General features: G+C 37.2%; 1 protein-coding gene and 1 pseudogene across 1 annotated transcript in view; both read left to right on the top strand.

Annotated features, from left to right (window-relative positions):
• TMEM41B (transmembrane protein 41B) overlaps positions 1-23,761 on the top strand; it is a 32,498-nt gene extending 8,737 nt beyond the window's left edge. Inside the window, exons 2-7 of the mRNA XM_008151049.3 lie at positions 9,111-9,228; positions 11,789-11,917; positions 17,028-17,121; positions 17,778-17,882; positions 20,373-20,511; positions 22,138-23,761. Of these exons, the coding sequence (XP_008149271.1) occupies positions 9,111-9,228; positions 11,789-11,917; positions 17,028-17,121; positions 17,778-17,882; positions 20,373-20,511; positions 22,138-22,307 (755 nt within the window). The 3' untranslated portion in view covers positions 22,308-23,761. The remainder of the gene's footprint in view (positions 1-9,110; positions 9,229-11,788; positions 11,918-17,027; positions 17,122-17,777; positions 17,883-20,372; positions 20,512-22,137) is intronic.
• Positions 23,762-23,825: 64 nt separating this feature from the next.
• On the top strand, positions 23,826-25,607 carry LOC103294692 (GTP-binding nuclear protein Ran-like; annotated as a pseudogene).
• Positions 25,608-26,287: the final 680 nt, after the last annotated feature.

Here is a 26,287-nt window from a genome sequence, read left to right as displayed (position 1 = left end):
CAAAAGTTTGCCTAATTTTAGAAAGTGAAGAAAATGAACTTGGAGGTTAATTTGTTCAAGTGTCTATATATTTCATCATTCAACTGGAAGACAGGTAGCAATCAGAGATGTGTACTCAAAGAACTCTCAGAGTAGTTAGTGTTCTGTAGTCCAGTTAAATGTTGTCTGACACCTTTCTCCCCTCTATCTCTTTACTTAGGACTGGTGAGTTCATAATGGGAAGAAAAATATTACAGTTTAATTTTTAGGACTAGCATGTTAAATGTCTTATTTAATTTTTTTTTTTAAAATATGTTTTTATTGATTTCAGAGAGGAAGGGAGAGGGAGAGAGAGATAGAGCCATCAATGATGAGAGAGAATCATTGCTTGGCTGCCTCCTGCACACCCCCTACTGGGGATGGAGCCAGCAACCTGGGCATGTGCCCTGACCAGGAATCAAATCAGTGACTCTTGGGTCCTGGGTCAACACTCAACCGCTAAGCCACACCTGGTTGGGCTAATTTTTAATTTAAGAGAACTGTGTTACCTGTTGAAGTCTTCAAAATATGTTTAGACATGGCCGGGTGGCTCAGTTAGTTGGAATGTTTGGCCCATATACCAAAAGGTTGCAGGTTCCATACCCAGTCAGGTCATGTACTTAGGTTGCGGGTTCTATCCCTGGTCAAGGTGCATATGGGAGGCAACTGATCAATGAAGGCTGTATATTCTTTTTTTAAAATAATATTTTTATTGATTTCAGAGAAGAAGGGAGAGAGAGAGAGAGAAACATCAATGATGGGAATCATTGATCGGCTGCCTCCTGCACACCCCCTACTGGGGATCGAGCCCGCAACCCAGGCATGTGCCCTTGACCGGAATCGAACCGAGGACGTTCAGTCCGCAGGCCAACACTCTATCCACTGAGCCAAACTGGCTAGGGCAAGGCTGTATATTCTTTTCTCATCTTTGAGTCTTCAACTAAATTTCCACCTGTTCTTTGAATCTTGCTTCCATCACTCTAGCCCATTAATCTTGCTTTTCTATAAACTTCAAAGCCCCTTTTAACATTCCTTGGAGGTCTAGCTAAGAGCAGCATCAGATTCTTAAGAGTTGAGCAAAATATTTGTTACATAATCGATGTTCAGCAGATAGTACTAAGCAACTATACATTTGAGTGCACACCTTGCATAGTAGAAACCCTAAGAGAAGTTCCAAGAAAGGGGAGAAAACCAACCATTTATTCTTAGATGTTATTCTGTGTACACAAATATCTACAGGATGAAAAAACAAAAAATCAAGTTATTTGTGGTTTTGAAGAGTTTAAAAGATACCCTTAATACTAAATTATTTGTATCAGTACTTTTTGTACTCTGGGCCTGATTCTAGCAAGGAAGTAAGTGGAAAGTAAGGACAAATTAGTGCCAGATTGATTTAAAAGTAGCATACCTTGAAGAAGTAATAGGCCTCCAGAAAAATCGTACAGACTATACACTTATGTTAACCTGTTATTTGTTGTTGTTGTTATTGTTTTTATTGAGAGAAGAAGGGAGGGAGGGAGAGAGAGAAACATCAGTGTGAGGAAGAAAGATGGATTAGTTGTCTCCTACCCACCGCAACTAGGTATTGAACCTGCAATCTAGGTATGTGCCCTGATTTGGAATCGAACTTGCAACCTCTTTAGTGTAGGGGACAATGCTCCACCAACTGAGCCACCTGACCAGGGCAATTTGTCTTTGCTTTGATGTCAACCTATCGAAAACTATGTCAAAATACTCAATATTTATATACTAGAGGCCTGGTGCACGGGTTCATGCACTGATGGGGGGCATGGCCTGCGGGGATCGGCCCGCTGTGGGAGCACCACTCATCTTGGTCAGCTGAGCGGCTGTGGACCCGCCCTCTGAGCAGCTGTGGATCCACCCTCTGTGCGGCTGCTCCCGCTGTGGGAGCACTGCTCATCCCAGTCAGTGGAGCGGACCTCCCACTGTGGGAGTGCACTGACCATCAGGGGGCAGCTCCTGCATTGAGCGTCTGCCCCCTGGTGGTCAGTGTGCATCATAGTACTTGGTCGACCTGTTGTTCTGGTCGTTCCGCCGTTCGGTCGCTGGGCTTTTAATTCCTTTTGTAGTAGAGTACATCTTTATTTAATAAAGTAGGAAAATAATCATTTTAGCCTTGTGAGAACAGTTTGTGTTTAAATAGGGATTTTTGTTTGAATTGGCTTTAGTGTGCACTGGATATTTTTGTAACTTTTGGAGGATTGTTTTTTTTTTCCAGGGTGAGTAGATATGATTTATTAAGAGTCTTCAAGATATGCATTGAATTAGATATCAGAATTTGGGCAAAAATGTAGTGAGCAATTTGGCATTTGTTGTCATAAAATTCTACAAGGATCTTTTCATACTAGTATTTGACCCACCTCAGATGTTTACAGTCTCTGTTTAATTCTCTGTTCTGCAAGAGAGCATGTATACAAATACGTAAATAGATTACTGAACTAGAACAAGCATATCAAACTCAAAGGCTAACATGGGTCAAATAAACAAGGTTTAAGTTTATGTGGGCCGCAAAAAAACCAAAAACTTTAATTTTCATAGAAATGTAGGTTTATTTCAAAAGAGACATGCTAAATACAAAGGGCTGAAATAAATGAGTAATCATTAACGTAAAATAATAGAACATTTTAATAAAAATATTTTTTCTTGAACATTAACTTACCAAACACTGAATAACTGCACAAATTAATAAGTGTAACCAAAATAAGTATTTTTTTGTTCTCCAAAAGTGAAATATTTCCGATTGCGCACACCAAACAAAGTCAGTACAAGACTAATGACATGGCAACCTGCTGCTAAAATATTCACTACTTGTATTAGAGGATAGAAGTGGTGCGCCTATGTGTAAGGCGCATAAGGGAAATGAATGCAACACGATTATAGTAATCAGTCATTAGCGAAAGTTGTAGTTCATTATTAATAACTAGAGGCCCGGTGCATGAAAATTTATGCACTGGAGGGGGGTCGCTCAGCCCAGCCTGCCCCCTCTCACAGTCCAGGAGCCCTCAGGGGCGGGAGGCAACCCGCAATCAAGGGGAAGGCGATGCCCCATCACACCTCTGCTGCCACTGCTGGCAGCGCAAGCCTCAGCTGGCCCTGGTTACCTGAGCCTCAGGTGGCACTGGGCGGCTGGGCAGCCACCATCTGAGGCTTGCCTGCGCCTCGGGCTGGCCCTGGGCAGATGGGCAGCTGACATCTGAGGCTTGCCTACACCTTATGCGTTGGCTGGGCAGCTGCCATCCAAGGCTTGCCTGCGTCTTGGGCCAACCCTGGGCTGCTGGGGGGCTGAGGGGAATGGGGGACTCCAGAGGCAGGCGCGCGGAATGGCCGGGCCCGCCCCCTGGGGGCAGGCCAGGCTTTGCTGTGCGCCTGCTACCCCAGTGGGGCTGAGTGGACTGGGCGCCGCCATCTTGTGGCTTTGGGCGCTGCCATCTTTGAGGGTGGGGCAGTCAATTAGCATAGTCCCTCTTTATTGATTATGGGCATTGCCATCTTTGCAACAGCATGAGGGTAAATTAGCATATTCCCTCTTTATTAGATAGAATTGTGTATAACAGGATATTATAAAAATTAAGCTATGAAATTTTTATTAAAACGTTTTTTACACACCGTTATATTGGCTGGGCTGCAAAAATATTCATTGTAGGCCGCATGTGGCCTGTGGGCCATACATTTGACATGTTTGAACTAGAGTATTAAGAGGTAGGCATACCATTGTCCTGACTGGGTGGCTCAGTTGATTGTCCTCCCGTACACCAAAAGACTGCAGATTCACTTCCCAGTCAGGGCACATACCTAGGTTTCGGATTTGATCCCCAGTCAGGGTGTGTACAGGAGGCACCGATGGAAATTTCTCTCTAACATCAATGTTTTTTTCTCTCTCTCTCTCTCTCTCCCTCCCTCCTTCTTGCCCCTCACACTTCTCCTCTTTTCCCCTCACCTCTCTCCCTCTCTTCCTTCCTCTCTCTAAAATCAATAAACACACACACACACACACACACACACACACACACACACACACACAGCATATCCTCTGGTGAGGATTTTTTTTAAAAGGCAGGTATGCTTGGTTTTATTTTTCATTGAAGGTGTCTTTTGTATTATTTTATGGTCCCACTAGTGGCACAGTGCACGGATTCATGCACATTGAAAGGAAATTATTTAGAAGAAATATTTTAAGATCACTATTCGCGCCCTAACCGGTTTGGCTCAGTGGATAGAGCATCAGCCTTCAGACTGAAAGGTCCCAGGTTCAATTCCAGTCAAGGGCATGTAGTTGGTTGTGGGCACATCCCCAGTAGGAGGTGTGCAGGAGGCAGCTGATTGATGTCTCTCTCTCATCAATGTTTCTAACTCTCTATCCCTCTCTCTTCCTCTCTGTAAAAGATCAATAAAATATATTAAAAAAAAAAAAGATCACTATTCGCCCTTTCTCTATAAAAGAAGTGTCAGCCAGCCGAGGCCGGTTTGGCTTAGTGGATGGAGCGTCTGCCTGTGGACTGAGGGGTCCCGGGTTCAATTCCGGTCAGGGGCATGTACCTTGGTTGCGGGCACATCCCCAGTGGGGGGTGTGCAGGAGGCAGCTGATCGATGTTTCTCTCTGTCCCTCACCCTTCCTCTCTGTAAAAAATCAATAAAATATATTTTAAAAAAAAAAAGTGTCAGCCAAATTCATGATCGACAATGACAGATCGAAACATGTGTACAACTGGCGCCAATGAGAGCTTTATATGTATCACACATGCGCAAGTCAACTTAGCCTTTTATCTATAACTAGAGGCCCGATGCACGAAATTTGTGCGAGGGGCTTGGCCCTCACAGCCGTGGTGGCTTGCCTCAGCCTTCGCCCCGGCTTTGTCCGGAAGGACGTTTGGTTGTTCAGTCTAATTAGCATATTATGCTTTTATTATAATTGCTAATTATACCAGATGTTCTTCCAGATGACCTTCCGGACGAAGCGAGGGAAGCCCGGGTCCCGGGTGCCAGAGGGAAGCCGGAGCTGGCAGCCAGGGAAAGGAAGGCCTACTCTTACACAAATTTCATGCACTGGGCCTCTAGTATCTTACCTAGTAATAGACAAACATGTAAATTGATCGTACCTCCGCTATGCCACCAGCCAATAAGGAGTGATATGCAAATTAACCCAGCAAAGATGTTGGTTAATTTGCATACACAGGCGCTGAGGGATGGGGAGGGCAGGACGCTTGTGTCATCACCATGGCGACAACACAGGCGTTCTGCCCCACCCCTGTCTCTCAGGGCCTCTGGGCAGCATGGGAAGGCGGGGCTGGAGCAGAAAGAGGCGGCTCTGGGGCCTGAGCAGAAAGGGGCTGGGCTGGAGTGGGAAGGCGGTGCCAACATACAGGGAAAGGAAAACTCATTCTAGCACGAATCTTCGTGCATCGGGCTTCTAGTATATAGAATAAACTTGCTTAATTAGACCTGCTTTCTGATGTAGCTAAACTTTTTCCAGCCCAGTGAAGCACCCCAACTTCTCTTTCAGGTAATTGTGAGCAACACAACAGTAAATATCAACACAAAGCAGATTATTATTGTAGATCACGCAAGGAAAACGCAAGGGTGAAATATTTAACTGCAGCAGTGTTTGACTATACTCTGCACAGTGAGAAACTTGAAGTCATTTTCAAAGTCCACCATGTCTTACTTCTTTTCAGTCGGGTCAAATTTCTAAACTTTCTAAATCTCTGTTTTCTTTTCTAATGAAAAGAAAATCGGTTTCCACCAAGTCTCTTATCTACCTACTCAAGGACTTCTGTGAGGATCAAATGAGATGAGGCATGGGAAAATACTTCACAGACATTTGGTCCAAGTGTGAAATGTTTGTACCTGGCTATAAAGCAAGTCATGTTCCTGGGCTGAAGAAACTGCAGGGAGGCTAGTTATCACTAGGGAGAGGAAGCCAGGCGTTGCTACATAACCTGGACAGACACTTAGCATATTAGCCTTTTATATGTATAGATTTTTTTCCTGCAGTGCATTTTAGAAGTATGATATGAGCAGATAAATTTCTATTTGTGTCTTGCTTTTTGAAGTAAAGTTCTTTTTGTGATTAAGATGAAACATAACAAAGTTAAAATGGTGGGTGCTAGTTGAGAGGTTAGACTGATTTGTGATATGTATACATTATAGAAAATTGGAAAAGAACATTTTTTAACCTTAGTGTTCACATACTAGAATTCAATAAACCTTATATTGTCTTTTAGAAAACCTGCTTTAATGAAAAAGTAAGAATAATTTACATTTAGTATATTAAAGCATTAACCTAAGCAATTGGTGTTTCAGCAGAGATTATGAATTAACTGTAAATTGATAGTAAAATGCCTTGGAGATATACTTAACATTATTTGGTTGCTTAGTATTTTTTTTTTAATAGTGTAACCTCCTTTGGGCCTCTATTCACTTACCTTTAAAATAGGTAGGGTGAATCAGATTGTTGCTTCTGTGCATGCAGATCTCCTGGGTATCTTATTAAAATACAGATTCTGATTTAGTAGGTCTGGGATTTTGGCCTGAAAATCTGCAGTTTCAACACGCTCACTGATGAAACTGGTTCTTGTAGTTCACAGAACATGCTTTGAGTAGGAAGGGGCTTGATGGTTTCTATTGCTTTATGTTCAACATAGAATTGAGCAAAATCTTGCTAATTCAGTTGTAACATAAAACTCATAATGAGACAGAAGATAACATGAAAGTTAAAGCTTTTGGGTTGAAAGGAACGATAATCTGTTTAAACCAGCACAAATAAAAAGGGAAGTTGGCCCTAGTTGGTTTTGCTCAGTGGATAGAGCGTTGGCCTGTGAACCAAAGGGTCCCAGGTTCGATTCTGGTCAAGGCATGTATATTGGTTGCAGGCTCCTCCCTGGCCTGGGCCCTGGTCAGAGCAGGAGGCAACCAATCAGTGTGTTTCTTTCACATCGATATTTCTCTCTGCCTTTCCCTCTCTCTTCCACTCTCTCTAAAAAGCAATGGAAAAATATTCTCGGGTGAGGATGTAAGTAAGTAAGTAAGTAAGTAAGTAAGTAAATAAATAAATAAGGAAGTTGTTCTAAGAATATAAGAGACAATCTCACTGGTATCAATGAGCAAGAAATAATCTAGCCAGGCTTCAGGTGAAGCGGAAAGTTAAAAATCCACTAGCTGATCTATATCTCCCATTTCTGCTCTTTGGATTTCTGTTCCAATCTCCCCTCTTATGTTTTCTGGTACATGTCTTTGGCTTGCCATGTTATTGAATGTGGCCTGTATTGTTTGACTTTTCAGCCTCAAGATCTTGACAGCAGTATCAATTTTTCCTAGTTTAGATGCTTAGGAATGAATTGTTTCTACTTGGATCAGGTATCCAACCTTGCGTGAGTTAGCCTTCTATGTTTGGGATCACATGGTAAGAATAGGGCCAATGATATTAGCCTCTTTGGAGAGGGGGGATGGACATGGGAAAGGTGCTAGTTGCCAGAGAAGGGGAGTCTTACTAGAGCAGGCAATGACATTTGCCTGATACACCTTTATAAATGTTCATGAAGAATGATTTGCTAAACTGAATAGAGTAAAAGCATACTTCATAAAAGCATGAATAAAAGTTATATAGACAGTGGTTGGGTGGGGTATAGTGGTAGATCCATTCTCAGAGAACTGAAACCAATAAATCCTAATTATAGTATACATATATTTTTTAAATCTCATGAGTGTTATCATGAGATAATGTATCTGTCTCTTCACCAGTGAATACTATTAAGGTATACTATTGACTGCTTCTAGGGAAAAAGAGCCTGCTAATTCTTCTGCTTGCTATTTCCTGGATCTCATTTCATACTTTTATCTTGCATAAAATTTTAAAGGTAATATTAATATTAACTTGTGAGGGAATGCAAACAAATTGTCCCATTCTTGGAATCACAGACAGAGCCACCCAGATGCATTTGAGGTTCAACTATATTCTGAAGCCCTTGGTGTAAAGAGAAACATTAACCAGTTGCATTAGTACAGCAATTTTTATTCGGTGTGCCATGGCAGTGCTGCAAGAATTTTTAAAATATGCAATACCTGACTATTTAGTCAGGGGCACTGACCTCTTTTCCCTTAGATTGTTAAATAAAAAAATGACAACAGTCAACATAATAGCTGTCTGGTGTCAATGAATCAAAATTATACTTTTTTTTTTGTCAGTGCCACAGAATTTTAGTAATTCATTGATGTATGCCATGAGATTAAAAAAGTAGAAAATCACTGCATTAGCAAAATCTCTAGGTTTTTATGACAGTTGAAGTAATTGCCAGAGTACCTCATTTTTCCTAAGAGGCTACTTTCTGTCTATGCTGTCACCTCCCAATATCTATATATGTAAAAGGCTAATATGCAAAAATGTCCCCTCTGGAGTTCCACTGGAAGACCAGGAGTTTGCTTGCTCACTATGACATGTGCTGACCACCAGGGGGGGCGTCGCAGATGAAGGAAGGCCCTGGCCGGCCGCCAGAAGGCCCTGATCGGCCCTGTTCGCTAGCTAGGCCTGGGGACCCTACCCGTTCATGAATTTTGTGCAATGGGCCTCTAGTAGATAATAAAATTGAAAGTCAGTGATAGCACTTTGAGCAATACCCATTTTCCCCCTTTGGTTTATCAACAAACCAATGCTACAAATTCTGGTGGGTTTTTTTTATGCTTCTAAAATGGATATAGGCCAGACCTGGCTGGAGTGGCTCAGTTGGTTGGGCATGGTCCCTTGCACCAAAAAATTGCCAATCCGATTCCTGGCCAGGGCACATGCCCGTGTTGTGGGCTGCCAATTGATGTTCCTCTCTATCCCTCCTGCCACCTTCCCATTTCTAAAATCAATAAAAACATATTTTAAAAATAAAATGGATATAGGCAGAAAAGTACCATGTCTGGTTAATAAATGTCAAATATAACTATATGTAAAATTTAATGTTACAGTGTTTTGGGCAAAAGTGTGAATAGCTTTTTGGGAGGAAAGCCTTTAAGGAAATTATTTGCTGCTTTGGAATACTGTCTTCTTTTATATTTATTGTAATTATAACATCTTTTTTTATTTGTTTTAGAAAAAGCCTGTGCAGAAGCTGGGTCGGCAAGAATGTCACTTCTTATATTGGTGTCCATTTTCTTATCTGCGGCTTTTGTTATGTTTTTGGTATATAAAAATTTTCCTCAGCTTAGTGAGTAAGTATACTGAAAGAAACTAAAAATATCTAGATATCTGTAGATTAAAAGTTAAACTAATTTTAAACAATAGAACTGTCATGGTGATTGTATATCAGCTCTCACAGCTTGTAGCAAGTTCATATTGATATTGACACTGTTATTTAAATACTCCTTGCCCTGGCCGGTAAGAGTTGGTTGAGTGTTGTCCCATGTACCAAAAGGTTGCCGGTTCGATCCTCGGTCAGGGCACATGCCCTGGTGGTGGGCTTGATCTTTAGTAGGGGGCATGTAGGAAGCAGTGGATGGATGTTTCTCTCTCATTGATGTTTCTCTCTTTTCTCTCTAAAATCAATAAAAACATATTTAAAAAAAGTTACTTCTGCCCTAGCTGGTTTGGCTCAATGGATAGAGCATTGGCCTGCAGACTGAAGGGTTCCAGGTTCGATTCCAGCCAAGGGCACATGCCTAGGTTGTGGGCTCAATCCCCAGTAGAGGGTGTGCAGGAGGCAGCCAATCAATGATTCTCTCTCATCATTGATGTTTCTATCTCTCCCTTCCTCTCTAAAAAAAAAAAAAAAAATCAATAAAATATATTCTTTAAAAAAATTACTTCTTTCCAAATATACCTCTTGATTTTCTATGAAAGGTTTTTCTAGCACTGCTCCTCTAATTAAGGCCTAATGTTTTTAATGATCTTGCATATATGTATGTGCTTACCTCCTTCTCCTCTTCTCCCTTCACTTGCATACATATATACATATAAAACTAACTTAAAGTTTTGTGAAACAAGTGGTGGTTTCTGATATTTTCTAAATTATTTGGTTTATTGCATTTTATTTTTTAATGATAGTAGTGATCAAGTAAATTTATTTTACAGTCTACTAATATAATAGATATTGACCTGTTTTTTGAAAAATAGTGATATCTTCTCTGCTTTCCCCTTTTTATCCATCCCTGTTTTCTCCCTTCTTACTTTAATTTATGACTAATTTTTGTCTTCTGTTCACTAGTTTCCTCATCCATTACTTCTGCGTCTCCTAGCACTTTTTCCCCCCCCTGTTTTATGGAAATAATATGGTCTCAATATGTACTTTCCACAGTGAAATGGACCTTGCAAAAGACTGAAATATAGTTAGACTTTCAACCAGGGCCAGCCTGGTGTGGTAACAGGTAACTGAAATCTGATTTCAAAGTACCAGGAAGTTACTGTTTCCTCTAAATTCCTTTCACTAACAATTACTTATGCTTAAAAATTTATAGTGAAACTTAATATATATTTTAATACTTTGATTTCTTGAAATGCCTTTGGGAAGATAGCATGTATTATGTTAATATTAGTATGATTGAATTTTAGATTCTTTCTGGTTTTGATCAGAGATTAGGAAATAGAGAACTGATTGAAAGAGGGAAATAATGTAGAGTATAGATTAAGGTTGTCTTTGTTTTCACTCTGCTTTAAGAATAACATCACATGTATATAATAATGTATTATTATAAACCTGTTGTTCTGCTTATTTCTGTCTATGTTTGTGTTATATGTGTGTATAAGCATACATGTGGCAGTTTTAAAATTTATAGTGAGAAAACCCATTTTCGTTTACCTGCTATTTTTCCTTTTTTGTTTTTATTGATTTCCGAGAGAGGAAGGGAGAGGTAGAGAGGGATAGAAATAGAAACATCAATGATGAGAGAGAATCATTGACTGGGTGTTTCCTGCACACCCCCTACTGGGGATGAGCCTGCAACCTGGTCATGTGCCCTGACCGGGAATCAAACTGAACTGTGACCTTCTGGTTCTTGGGTCGATGCTCAACCACTGAGCCACATCAACCGGGCATTTACCTATTTTTTAGGACTTCAGCAGTATTCTATCATTGTTCTGCAAGGTCAGTTACATTTTATCATGTAAACAAATGGGCACAATATACATTAAATGCAAAAGTGATTATTCGAGGCTTTTATAAGCAAGAAATTATTCAGTTCCAAACAAGAAACCAAATATAAAGTAAAATTAATAGAAAGGGGGAAAATGTTAAAGTTTTTTGAAACTTATTTTCTAATTATAGTTGACATACAATGTTATGTTAGTTTCAGGTGTATAGCATAGAAAATGTTTAAGTTTTCTGAATTCTGAGCTGGAATATTCCAGAAAAGGTATAAATTATAAAATTTAATAAAATGTTTACTTAATTTCAGTTGTAATTGATTATTGACTTTAGCTTATCATGAGGATTACCCAAAATGATGGTAAAAATGTTTTAAATATTGCTAGCATCAGTGGTGCATTTCTTAATTCAAAATTTATACCAGAGTTGGAACAAATGCTTTAAAAAACCCATCTAGTTTGGGTCACCATGAACTTTCATATATAGAGTACATTCCTCATATTGATTATATTAAAGCATTAAAAAATGTATGGACTTTTAAAGTTAAAATTTTTGAATTTATGCTTAATATATTATAGATCAAGGCATCATTTTGGATAAAACTTTATGTTTTGAAGTTGACTGACTGTAATGTTAATTATCTTGGCAAATTTCTGCTTTAAAATTTTTCACTTTAATTTTATTTTTTTTAGAGAAGAAAGAGTGAATATGAAGGTTCCCAGAGATATGGATGATGCCAAGGCTCTAGGGAAAGTTTTATCCAAATATAAGGACACCTTTTATGTAGAAGTACTTGTAGCTTATTTTGCTACATATATTTTGTATCCTTTTAACTGAAAAATGTCTTCTAGTTTTGTCCAAGAGAACGGTTTTTTCAAAGATCTGCTGCTCAGTTATACATAACTTTTTCCTTTCAAAAATTATTAATGCAATATAATAATATTAAATAGAATATTGAAAAATTAAAATGCAAACATTTCTCACTTTAATCCTCTTCAACTCTATTATTATTTTTGGATATTTATTATGTTTTATTGTATTCTGCTTATTTTACTTACTATAAACATTTTCCTTCCCTTAGTATTATTAGAGATAATTATTTTATTTATGATTACTTTATTTGTTGTCTTAATGTAATTTAAATAATAATTTTGAATTAGTAGTCACCATACCATAATTTTAAAACATTCTCTTAGGTTTGAAGATATAATTTGTGTTTAATTTTTTTTAGATGTTATGTTATGAATCTTTTTGTGTGTGATATTTTTTCTTCCATTTAATGGTTTTCTTTGTCAAAAAAAATTCTAAAAGGATAATTATTCAGAGGCTATGGATTTTTAAAACAGTACTTAGTATTTATTTCTTTGTTTTATAGAAATATATGTTGTATTTTTAACTAGTCAGGAAAATAACTTTATTCTTTAAATATTTTCAAGTTGCTTATGCTACTGGTGATTAATCTTCTTTTTATTAAATCTTTATTGTTGAAAGTATTACATATTTCCCCTTCTTCCCCCCCATGAACCCTTTCTAGCCCACCCTGCCCCCTGCCCCAGGCCTTCACCACCTTATTGTCTGTGTCCATGGGTTATGCATGTATGCATACAAGTTCTTTGGTTGATCTCTTCCCACCCGCCTACCCTTCCCCACCTTCCCTCTGAGATTCTGCAATCTGTTTGATGCTTCTGGGTCTCTGGATCTTTTTTGTTCATCAGTTTATTTTGTTCATTAGATTCCACATATGAGTGTGATCATGTGATACTTGTCTTTCTCTGACTGGCTTATTTTGCTAAGCATAATATTCTCTAGCATGTCATCCATGCTGTCTCAAAGGGTAAGAGATCCTTCTTTTTTTACTGCTGCATAAAATGGTGTAAATGCACCACAGCTTTTTTATCCATGCATCTACTGATGGGCACTTGGGCTGTTTCCAAATCTTAGCTATTGTGAATTGTGCTGCTATGAACATAGGGGTGCATATATTCTTTCTGATTGGTGTTTCGGGTTTCTTAGGATAAATTCCTAGAAAATGTCTATTTAGATCCTTTGCTTATTTTTAAATTGGATTGTTTGTCTAACTTTTGTTGAATTGTATGAGTTCCTTATATATTTTGGATATTAACCCTTTATCAGATGTATCATTGCTAAATATGTTCTCCCATACAGTGGACTCCCTTTTCATTTTGTTGATGGTTTCTTTTGCTATGTAAGAAGCTTTTTATTTTGATGTAGTCCCGTTTGTTTATTTTCTCCTTAATTTCCTTTGCCCTAGGAGATGTACCCATAAACATATTGCAATGAATGAGGTCTGAGATTTTGCTGCCTATGGTTTCTTCTAGGATTTTATGGTTTCACGGCTTACATATACGTCTTTTATCCATTTTGAGTTTATTCTTGTCTCTGGTGTAAATTAGTGGTCTAGTTTCATTTTTTTTGCATGTATCTGTCCAATTTTCCCAACACCATTTATTGAAGAGATTGTCTTGACTCTGTTGTATGTTCTTGCCTCTTTTGTCAAATATTAATTGAGCATAATGGCTTGGGTCGATTTTTGGGGTCGCTGTTCTATTCTATTGATCTATATACCTGTTCTTGTGCCAGTATCAGGCTCTTTTGATTACAGTGGCTTTGTAGTATAACTTAATATCTTTTATTGTGATCCCTCCAACTTTGTTCTTCTTTCTCAAGATTGCTGCAGCTATTCGGGGTCTTTTTTGGTTGCATATAAATTTTTGGAGTATTTGTTCTAGATCTGTGAAATATGCTGTTGGTATTTTAATAAGGATTGCATTGAATCTATAGATTGCTTTGGGTAGTATGGACATTTTAAAAATGTTAATTCTACCAATCCATGAACACTATATATTCTTCCACTTGTTTATATCTTCCTCTATCTTTTTTTTCAATATCCTATAGTTTTCTGAGTACAAGTCTTTTACCTCCTTGGTTAAGTTTATTTCTAAGTTTCTTAATATTTTGTTGTAGTGGTAAATGGGATTGTTGGTTTAGTTTCTCTTTCTGGAGAATTCATTATTGGTATATAAAATTGCCACTGATTTCTGAATGTTAATTTTGTATCCTGCTACATTGCCGAGTCCGTTTATTAAATCTAGTAGTTTTTTTATGGAGTCTTTAGGATTTTCTATGTACAATACCATGTCATTTGCGAATAATCTACACTAATAAAAGAGAAACATGCAAATTAACCATCACTCCACTACACCCACCAGCCACGCCCACCAGCCAATCAGGCGTGAGTATGCAAATCAACCCAACCAAGATGGCAGCCAGCCACAGAGCAGGAGCAAGCAGCAGGCTTGGGTTGCCCCAGCAATGGAGGAAGCCAAGCTTCCCACCTGCCCTGGCCAGCCCTAGCCTCCGCTCAAGGCTACAAAGTTTCAATTATAGAAGATAAATAAACACTAGATACTTGCTTCCAGGCGGCCCTGGCCTCCACTCAAGGAGGCGCTGAAAAAAAAAAACGAAAAAGAAAAAAAGGAGGGGCTGGGACCTTGGGTCACTGCGGGGTGATCAGGCCAGGATGGGACGGCAGGGGCCGTTGGGGGTGAGCAGGCTGGCACGGGGGGCAGTTGGGGGTGATCTGGCTGGCGGGGGGCATTGGGAACGAGCAGGCCAGCGGCAGTTGGCAGGTGGGGGTGAGCAGGCCGGCAGGCAGAGTGGTTAGGGGCAATCAGGCAGGAAAGCAGGCAGGTGAGCAGCTGGAGCCAGCAGTCCCAGATTGTGAGAGGGATGTCCGACTGCCGGTTTAAGCCCGATTCCTGTAAACCGGCAGTAGGACATCCTTCGAGGGGTCCCAGATAAGAGAGGGTGCAGGCTGGGCTGAGGAACATCCCCCCCACCCATGCACGAATTTCATGCACCGGGCCACTAGTAATATATATTGAATTATATATTATACATATAAAATATATAATGTCTAAGTAACGAATACATTTACAAAAGCTTTTGCTTAGTGTGCTTTGTGTAGGCCCTTTGTCATTATCTTCCCTACTTATCAGTGTAAGAGAAAAGAAATACCAATCTAAACAGAGCTAGAAAGTTAAGCTCAAATCACATTCCCATGCAGAGAGAATAGCTATTAATACTACAAGATAAAGGACAGGGACATATTAAACCACTCTAAGAGATACAATAGGCAAAACTTAAAAAGTGGTTAATTCTACAAATGTCTGGTTTCTTCAACAAATACATTGGAAGAAGGAAAAATGGAAGCTATACTTAAGTGATATAGTAAGCAATATCATGTTTGAGCATTTTTTTAATCCTGGTTTAATCAAACTAGCTATAAAAGAAAAAAATTCTGAGGCCTTTGGGAAATCTGAATATAGACTAAATATTCAGGATAGTAAGGAATTATAGTAAGAAATCTCTTGAAGTCAATGACAACGGTATTATAGTTATGTTAAAAAGAAAAGGAATCCTTACCCTTTTAAAGTATTAAAGTGGTTGCACATGAATTGATATGTCTGGGATTTTCTTCAAAATAATCCAGTGTAAGGGAAAAAGACAAAATAAGATTGGTTGAGTGTTAATTATTGAATCTGTGCATAGGTATATAGGGCATCATCATACTAATTTCTCTACTTTCATATGTTGGAAACTTTTCCATCAGGTTGTAAAGAACCCTGTAATAAATAAATTGATAAAATGTATTTTTAATGGAGGCATCCAGTAGATAGGTAGAAAATTTGAGACTGGTGTTTGATTAGCAAGATTGAATCAGAGATAGAGAATTCAGAGTTATCAACATATATGGCCATATACTTGAAACCATGGAAATTGCTGAATTTATCAAAGGAAAGGGAGAAAAGAGTATGGCCAACAGAATGGTAGAAAAATCTTAAGAGTTGAGGGTGAGAAGAAGAAAAAAGCTAGAGATGGAATGATCTGTAATGTAGAAGAAAAGTACTTTTTTTTAAAAAATGAGAGAGGATTAATCCTATGCAGGAATTGCTAAAAAAAAAAAAATAATGACTTGAGAAAAGTCATTCGTTTTGGCCAGGAGGAAGTTTCAATAGAGTGGTGGGTGGGTAAGCCAGGTCCTAAGGGAAGAGGAGAGAATGTCTTGCAAGGAAGAAAGATGAGAGGCAGTAGGTGGTTGGTCAAGGAAAGCCTAGGTTTCCTTTATAGGCATCTGAGTGGTTTTAAACAGGACAGCTCCGATGGAAGAACAAGAGGTTTAAGAAACAAATGAGGAGGGAGAACATTTAAATGAAAACATGAGTAAAGTGGAAACTAGAGAAAGAAGGAGAAGGAGATTTTATGGATGAAGACAGAAATTTTCAAGTAGGAAGGAGAGATGTTGAGGGAGTTCACTCAGTCTGACTGACCTTGTAAGTAATAATGTTAGGGCTTAAAAAGGGGTCCAAGCCAAAACTGGCAACTAAAGGAAAAAAACAATTGTTTTGAAAATAAAATTTGTGACTTTTATTATATTTTGTAACCTTTATTTTTTCCCCTAGATTAATGAATTTAGGCAAACGTGTATAAGTTAAATTACAAATAAGGAATTATTATACCTTATATGTATCTAGATTTCCACAGAAATCATGTTTCCTGAAAATATTTGGGAGTAAGTGCATTGCATTAGAGAAGCATATTTAAAAGATTACTGGAAACCTCTTTTGTTCTTTTTTCTTTTCCTCCTCTTTTTTTTTTTTTTTTTTTTTTTTTGCCAATGCCTGATTCCTGGCTTGTATTAGTGAACTTTGAGATAAAGGCATTACTACTGAGAAGTCATATATTTTTTAAATTTTTGGATATAATTTTACTTTATTTTTAATACTGAAATATGGATCTAATCTTATTAACATGATTACTTATGTATTGGTTTTTTTTTCAGAAATGTTGGATATGTCTTTTAAAAAATCTACTTAATTATGTTTTAATCCTTAACTTAAAAGTTAACAGCTTGCAAACATTTGCTATTCCAGGTTCTATATTTCTCAGTATACTCTCAGGGTTTCTTTATCCTTTTCCACTGGCCTTATTTCTTGTTTGTTTGGTAAGTATATTAAATCAAATTGGAAGACTTAAAAAATAGTTTTAAATAGAACGAGGAGGAGGAGTAGGATGGCATTACTAGTCCCACTTACTTTGTAAGCATAAACTCATTAGTTTTAAAAGGAATTTAATGTTAATCTGTTAAGTCCCTCCATAAGGAGGTGTTATGTAAGTTAGATTAAGTTAGTTAGATTCTTTTTTTCCTGGAACAGGGTTATCATAGACTTGATTGCATTTATAGGCTCTGTTTTAACCTTTTCTTCTTCTATTGTATTTTGTAATTAAAATAGTCCAAGAGTATTGATTGGCACAATGAGTTAAGTCCCACAGCTGGGGATGGTGTTTTCAAGCAAAGCAATTGAAAGAAAAAAAATTGGCTCTTGAAGTTTTATTCTTAGGCCAAAGGGTAACATTAACTATTTCAATATAGTCACTAAATTTAATCTTAAGTGTCAATTAGTTTTAGCTGATCTTATTTTAGTTATAATTTGGTCTAAGAAAGGACTTGATCAAATGGGTTCTTGCTCTCTGCACAAGAGATGGCATGTAGAGTATCCTTCCCAGCCCCAAAAGAAGTAAACTAGTTCAGCTATTCCTTAGGTGAATATATCCATGTGAATAACTACAAAATGCTTATGGCTTCTTATTGTTTTCTAGTGTTCTGGACTTGGTGCCTCATTCTGCTATATGCTCTCCTATTTAGTTGGGAGACCAGTTGTATACAAATATCTAACAGAGAAAGCAGTAAAATGGTCACAGCAGGTAAACATGTGTCTTTAAATTATTTAATGTAATTCTTTGGCTAATCGGGAGGTCAACATATAGTCCTTACATAAATTAACTCAGACTCAAGGCTTTAATAAAAATGATCTTTTGGCCAAACTAAAATCAAGTGGGAAGCAAATGATAAATGTTAATAATTTCAAAGACAAAGTTTTTGCACCCATAACAATAATGTTAATTCTTCATTTCTAGTATGTTCAGTTAGAGCAGAGAAGTCAAAATGTCAATGTAAAGGCAACCACATATTTAGATGCTTCACCTTTTTGTGTTGGTGTAGTTATGTTGTCAGTGAAAAACTTGTAATGAAAACTCCTTTAATGCATTTCACCTGTGAGAACAACTATTATCTTTTTATATATATACTAGAGGCCCAGTGCACAGATTCTTGCACTGGTGGGATCCCTTGGCCTGGCCTGCACCCTCTCGCAATCGGGGACCCTTTGGGGGATGTCGGACTGCTGGTTTCAGCCTGATCCCTGCAGGCCAGGCCAAGGGATCCCACCAGTGCAAGAATCTGTGCACCTGGCCTCTAGTATGCATATAAGATCTTTGGCTAATCTCTTCCCGCCCTCCCCCCTTTCCTCTTCCCTCTGAGATTAATCAGTCTGTTCTATGTTTCCATGCCAGTGCATTGAGCATCTGCCCCCTGGTAGTCAGTGCGCATATAACTACCAGTCGAATGGTCAAGCGGTTGAACAGTTGCTTAGGCTTTTATATATATAGATATATTTAATTGATTTCAGAGAGGAAGCAAGAGGGAGAGAGAGAAAGAAATACCAATACTGAGAGAGAGTCATTGATCAACTGCCTTCTGCATGCCCCTCACGGGATTGAGCCTGCAACCCAGGCATGTGCCCTGACAACTGTGACCTCCTGGTTCATAGGTCGATGCTCATCCACTGAGCTGCACTGGTCTGGCACAACTGTTATCTTTAGTCAGGGTCTCTGCAAAGACTAGCAAAATAATATAAACAATAGCTTAAGAAAATTCTATTTTTATAAAGAAGCAAAAGAAACACCTAACTCTCAGGAACTTTGTAAATTATCTTTGCCTTATCCCTTTGTTTTACTGATTAGCATATTAACAGAAATTAAGCATTTGACCTGGAATCAAACATTTATTTACTTGTAAAGCAAGGTGCAGAATCTTAGATGTCTAGACTTTTAGTCTAGTGCTCTTCTCACTTTACCACATACATACTGAATATTAAAATTAATTTACATGTGGTCCTAGCTGGGTGGCTCAGTTGGTTAGAACATCATACTGATATACACCAAAGTTGTGCGTTTGATCCCCCATTAGGACACATTTAAGAAGCAACCAATGAGGCCCCTAGCCAGTTTGGCATAGGGTATAGAGTGTCAGCCTGCAGATTGAAGGGTCCTGGGTTTGATTCCAGTCAAGAGCACATGCTTGGGTTGCAGGCTTGATCCCCAGTAGGGGGCATGTAGGAGGCAGCCGATCAGTGATTCTCATCATTGATGTTTATATCTCTCTCCCCCTCTCCTCTGAAATCAATAAAGATATATTAAAAAAGAAAAGAAGCAACCAGTGAGTGCATAAATAAGTAGAACAACAAATCTATGTCTCTCTCGCTTTCAAAATAAATTAAATAAATAAAAAATTATTTTACATGTTTATTTCCCTTAAGTAAGCTTGTTATTCAAAGGAAGTATTAACTAATGTAATCATTGCTTATATTTAATTGGTTAAATATTTCCATATACTTTAATCTCATTTATTTTTATTTATTTATTTTAAAAATATTTTTATTGATTTTAGAGAGGTAGGAGAGGGAGATAGAGATAGAAACATCAATGATGAGAAGGAATCATCGATTGGCTGCCTCCTGCACGCCCCCCACTGGGGATCGAGACCACAACCTGAGCATGTGCCCCTGACTGGAATCGAACCCAGGACCCTCCGGTCTGCAGGCCAACGCTCTATCCACTGAGCCAAACCAGCCAGGGCATTAATTTCATTTATTAATAATGAGTTTGTTCATGTGATATATACTATAATAACATAAAGTAAAGATCTGAAATTTTTAAAAATTGGAGGCTGGGTATGCTGATGTGTTATACTAGCCCTTTACATTATAAGAAGTTAAAGGCATTGTAAAGTAGATTACTTGGTGTGTTTCTTATAGCTAGTCATAAATTTAATTTTGCCATTTTGGGTTTAAAATGTCATTGTTGGGCCATCATTATCTAGGTTGGCATAGAACCATCTTTAGTAACATTAAGCTTTAAGCACAATTAAAAAACCTCTCATCCCAAGTTAATTTAGCTCTGGTAGTGAGCATTTGATAAGTAGTTCATTGTCATTTTCAAGCTCCCTTTTGATTATTGCTATTGGATAAACTCTGAACTATCAAGGATGAGAATTTGAAATAAGGTATTTTATATTAAGCACATTGTTTTCTAGATTGACTTTATCTTGATCCCAATTCTTTTCTTACTTGACAGGTTGAACGTCATAGAGAACATCTCATTAACTACATTATATTTTTGAGAATAACACCATTTCTGCCTAATTGGTTTATTAATATTACATCTCCTGTGATAAATGTGCCATTGAAAGTTTTTTTTATTGGCACTTTTCTAGGTAAGGTCTCTGGTTCACTCTGTGTTAGAACTCATTGTGTACATATCTAGCAGTGTCCAGCTGGGCTGGATATCATGCTCTTTGAAGACATGCCAGGACAGTGGCACAGTGCCTGGCCTATGGAAATAGATGCTCAGAAATGTTTGTTGGATTATCTTAAGTATTTTTGTGTTGCTTCTTTTGAAGAGGAGCATTTTCTATTGGATATTTTTTTAATCATTCAGGATTAAGCAGGATTTTTAAACTCCATTCTCCTTTAGTGGAGAGAAAAAAATCAAAGTGCCTTTTTTGAATAATTTTCTCCTTTGTCCTCTGATCAGGCACTGAAATATTGAACTTTAAGTAAAGAATTGATCCTATTTTTTATTTTATTGAAATCAATATTTATTATGGGCATTACCAATAGTATGTGCGAAGCAAGGATTAACAAATATTGCTTTCAAGGAGCTGCACTTACTTTTGAAATTAATCAGTGGACATAAAAGATTCATTTGTATATTTTATGAATTCTAATGGTTCTTTAGCAAGAGTATTCTACTTATCTTTCAAATTTAAGTTGAATTGTTTCACTACCAACAAAAGGAGCAGATTCCTCATGTAATGAGTATCCATTTAAGCTAATACTTGTGAGAATAGATCTTTTTGAAAAGAATAATCAAAATCAATTTTTATTGCTACTTCAAAAATTTGTTGTCAAACTTAAAAAAATATCACAGGGTTAATTTGGGATTTTGTAAATTAATGTTAACGTTTATGGAATCAAAAGAGAATTTTTGTCCATATCTCCTTATTTTACAGATTAAATACCTAGAGACTTAGCTAACTTCAGCTTTGGCTGAATTAATTTTTTTGGTTCTGCTTTTTTATTTATTATATTTTTTATTTTCTTAATTGAATTTTAGAGAGAGAGAAAAGAAGAGGGAGGGAGAGAGAGAAACATCAATGTGAGAAAGAAACATCAATTGGCTGCCTCCAGCATGGCCCCTACTGGGTATTGAGCCCACAACCCAGGCACGTGCCCTGATCTAAAATCGAACCAGCAGCCTATCAATGCATGGGATGACCAGCTGAGCCACACTGGCCAGGGCAATCGGTTCTGGTTTTTCATGAAATATGATCATTTTGTGTATGCTCCTGTATAAATTCTTTTTACTTGTATTTTGAATCTCATTTCATTTCTGAGTATCCTACCATTTTATTTTTATTTTTGGTATATTCTATAAGGGTGAATGACAATTTACTCAGTCTTATTTTTGAATATTTAGATTATTTCCAGATTTTTATTATTATAATGCTTTGATGAACATCCTTGAGATTAGACCTTTGCTCATATTTATTATTTAGAAAGTTAAAATTGCTGGATCAGAGCACATTCTTTTATTAAGGTTGTTCATAAATGTAAAATTTTTTCTGGAAACTTTTCTTGTGTTCTTAAATTTATTTGCTTAAAAAATGATGAAAATTTTAATCCTTTATATGGAAATAAACTTAAGGGACTGCAAATTAAAACTTTCCAAAATGGAGATTGCTATATTCTTAAAAGATAATTTATATATGCAGAATATTGTAATGTTAAAAGACAAGCAATTGATGATTTTTATTGGTTTTGTTTGTTTGTTTTTATAGGTGTTGCACCTCCCTCTTTTATAGCCATTAAGGCAGGAACAACACTGTACCAGCTTACAACAGCAGGGGAAGCTGTTTCCTGGAACTCAGTATTTGTCCTAATGATTTTGGCTCTTCTTTCTATACTGCCAGCCATCTTCCAAAAAAAACTAAAGCAGAAATTTGAGTGAAAAATCACCTGGGTTTTAGTTTTCCTATCATCATCATCATCACCATCATCATCTCAGGACTGGCAGGTTTATGTGTTCAAATCACTTCTTCAGTAATTGAAACAAGGAATTTGTAAAATAAAATTCCCTATTAAACAGTTAAAATAATGCATTTAAGTGGCAAAGGAGAGTAGAAAGAATGGAAATCGTTATACCATGAAAAGTACTATCAGTAGTTATAATAGCCATCTTCTAAATTACTTTATTCTAAGAGTAGCTATAACTAATTAAAAACAGCATTGGTAGGAAATTTTTGACTCAATTGGTTAATTTAATTTATTCATGAACTGGCTATAAATACTTATTCTTGGCTTGATATTTTAATATTTTTCTTTCTTATCCCTTACTAATAAAGTAGATATACAAAAGTAAAAATTCTACATTTTTAAAAATAGTATTGTAGTTCTGGCTAATGTCAACCTTCTTTCAGAGCATAAACTTAAAGCTAGTATTTAAAAGAGATTTACATCTTCCTCTTACCTTTGTGGTAATAGATTTGTTTAGAAGTTGAATCTTAGTGTACTACTGAATTGGGAAAGGATATCAAGTTATATCTGTTTAGTGAATTTTTTTTTTTTCTGTTCCAGATTATCATGGATTCATTTGAAATGTAAAATTCTGACCAGTATATTTTCATCTTTTTCTAGCTTTCACAGTATTTCCATTGTGCATATACAAAATGGTGATTACATGATAATTGTATCATATTGGTGTTGATAATTTATATTCAGATAATATTTTGTTACACAGTTCCCTCTTACTATCTCAAAAGGGGATCAAAACAAACATTTAACATGCAGTTTTTAGATGTTATATTAATTATATCACTTTATATTTTGAAACAGTGACAGCATAACACTTAAGTGGTTAAATATAGTTTATTTGTTCCAATGACTATAAAATTTGCCTAATTTATTTATTAGTCTGGTCATTAAAGTCTGTATTATGTAATTATCCTTTTTTATGCATGATATACTTATAAGAATGCCTTGTTTCATTTCTATTAATGCCTTTTTTGTTTGGGGCTACTTTTAGTTAATGCAGTTTCCCAATTTAGTGTTTGTACTTTTTATAACTCAAAGTATAATTAACTTCTCACATGGTAACTACTATATTTAAATGAAACAGCTTTTTGCTGCTTGCTTAATGGTAATACTCTTGATTCTAGGACATAACTGATCTAAAGTAAAGTACTCTGTCAGTTTTACCTTCAGTTAAGACTGTCATGTTGAAAAGTACTTTAACTGTGGGAGAAATCCTTGTATGTTTTTATTGTGAGAGGTATGATCATCCTTAAAGCCTGTTTCTACTACATAATGTGGACTGATTTATTATTTTTTCTATCACAGTATTAATAAATGGATTTATTGTAAATACAAAGAAAATATATTGATTAATATACTATTCTTATGTCACCTGGCCTTTGTGTGAAATTATTTATTGTTATATCTAGCAAGGTTTTCTTCCTTTCTTATTGACCAGAGACTGAGTGATAAGCTTTTGTTATTTTTACATGTGAATTTAAAACATAATATTTTGAACAAAGGTCATTAAATATTACTGTATAAAATGTAATTGAATAAATTTTTATCAGAATTTTTAGAAGAGGTCTCACTATTCACTCCAGTGTGTATATATTGTACTTACTCTATTCTCAGAGTATTTTCCCTGTCCTTATCATTAATTCTTTCCCTTTGCTGATTTTTTTTTTCTGTTAGAAAACTGTAACTGTCACTCAAAGTGGGGTATTTTTTCTCTCAAGAAAATAGCCAACCTTCCTAGATTCATCATCATTGACTGCCAGGAAAGAATCCTGTAGCAGGCTATACTCTAATTGCAGTTGGTGCCCATATTCACAGATTCACATACTTGGCCTGATGCCAGATGTAGATTTAAGCTTCAGCCACATCTTGAAGACAATTACATATAATAACCACAGATAGTAAGTATGTGTAGTGAGGAGGCCTACAAGCTAACTACGAAATTGACATACTAAGTGAGACTGTACCCCTCTTAATTAATAGCCCCTCTCTGGAATTCTATTACCTTGAGTGTAATATTTCTAAGACACTTAATAAATGCAAACTAAAATGTAATAAGAATAAATTATACTGAAAAGAGTAAATGTAGTATTTGGTATTTTTTTCATGCTTAGTATTTGTATTAAAACACCTTTCATCAAATAAAAATATATTCTCTTGAAATTCTGATGTGCATTTTCAAGAAAAAAGAAAAATTTAAAAACCTTACATTTTGCTCTCAGTCAGATGACCAGGAGACGATTCTGACTGATATCACCATGGCTGCCCAAGGAGAACCCCAAGTTCAGTTCAAACTTGTATTGGTTGGTGACGATGGGACTGAGAAAACAACCTTCGTGAAACGTCACCTGATTGGTAAATTTGAGAAGTATGTAGCCACCCTGCACACGGGGGTGCACCCCCTCATGTTCCACACCAACCGAGGGCCCATCAAGTTCAATGTGTGGGACACTGCTGGACAGGAGTTCAGGGCTGCGAGACGGCTACTACATCCAAGCCCAGTGGGCCATTATAATGTTTGATGTAACTTCGAGAGTTACAAGAATGTGCCAAACTGGCATAGAGATTTGATGCGTGTGTGAGAGAACATCCCCATCATCAGTGTGGCAACAAAGTGGACATCAAGGACAGGAAGGTGAAGGCAAAATCAATTGTCTTCCACCGAAAAAAGAACCTTCAGTACTACAACATTTCTGCCAAAAGTAACTACAACTTTGAGAAGCCCTTCCTCTGGCTTGCTAGAAAACTAATTGAAGACCCTAACTTGGAGTTCATGGCCATGCCTGCTCTTGCCCCTCCAGAGGTTGTGATGGGCCCAGCGCTGGCAGCACAGTATGAGCATGATCTAGAGGTTGCTCAGACCACCATGCTCCCAGACGAGGATGACGACTGTGAGGGAAGCTGGAGCCCAGCGTCAGGCAACTGTCCTGTGATGTTGATGGTGCCGCATGTTTGCCACTTTATTATATAGATAATCAGAATCTGTGCTTGATCCTTGGGATGCTGAAAGGTGAATGGGCTTCGGAGTGAATGTGGCAGTTAAAAATACCGTCACTTTTTGGACCTGCATATTTAGCTGTTTTGGAACAGGTGTTTCCTTATTGAGTTTCAACTATAAGAAAGCTGCAGTTGCATCACAATACTCAGTGGTGAAACCTTGTTTGTTACTGTCATTCCCATTCCTTTTCGTTTAGAATCAGAATAAAGTTGTATTTCTAGTTGACTTTAAAAAAAATAATTAGCTTATTTTTAAAATACATTTTTATTGATTTCAGAGAGGAAGGGAGAGGAGAGAGAGATAGAAACATCAATGATGAGAGAGAGCCATTGATAGACTGCCTCCTTCATGTGCCTTTAACTGGAATCGAACCTGGGACCCTTCAGTCTGCAGGCTGATGCTCTATCCACTGAGCCAAACCGGCTAGGGCTATAGTTGATTTTTGAGAATCTTAAAGAAATTTAGTGTTCTCTTTGGCTTTTAGAAAATGGGCAGAATAAAAAGGGCTGAAGCTTTTCTGGTGTGTAAATGATCATTCATTGATTATCAATTAGATGTGTAAAAGGTGCTAATGCAGTAAAGAAAAGACATTTCATTTATGAAATATATATATATATATATATATATATATATATATCCTATATAATAAAAGGCTAATATGCAAATTGTCCCCTTGGGTGTTTGACCGCTCGTTATGACATGTGCTGACTACCAGGGGTTGGCGAGGAATGAAGGCAGGCCCCGATTGGCCCTGATTGCCGGCCAGGTCTAGACACCCTACTCATGGCAGAATTTCGTGCACCAGGCCTCTAGTATGTATATCCTATCTAATAAAGAGGGGATATGCAAATTGACCATCACACAATCACAAAGATGGTGGTGCCCATAGCCACAAGATGGTG

Source organism: Eptesicus fuscus, chromosome 13 (genome assembly GCF_027574615.1).
Source record: "Eptesicus fuscus isolate TK198812 chromosome 13, DD_ASM_mEF_20220401, whole genome shotgun sequence".
Lineage (NCBI taxonomy): Eukaryota > Metazoa > Chordata > Mammalia > Chiroptera > Vespertilionidae > Eptesicus > Eptesicus fuscus.
This window is presented reverse-complemented; position numbering and strand designations above follow the sequence as displayed.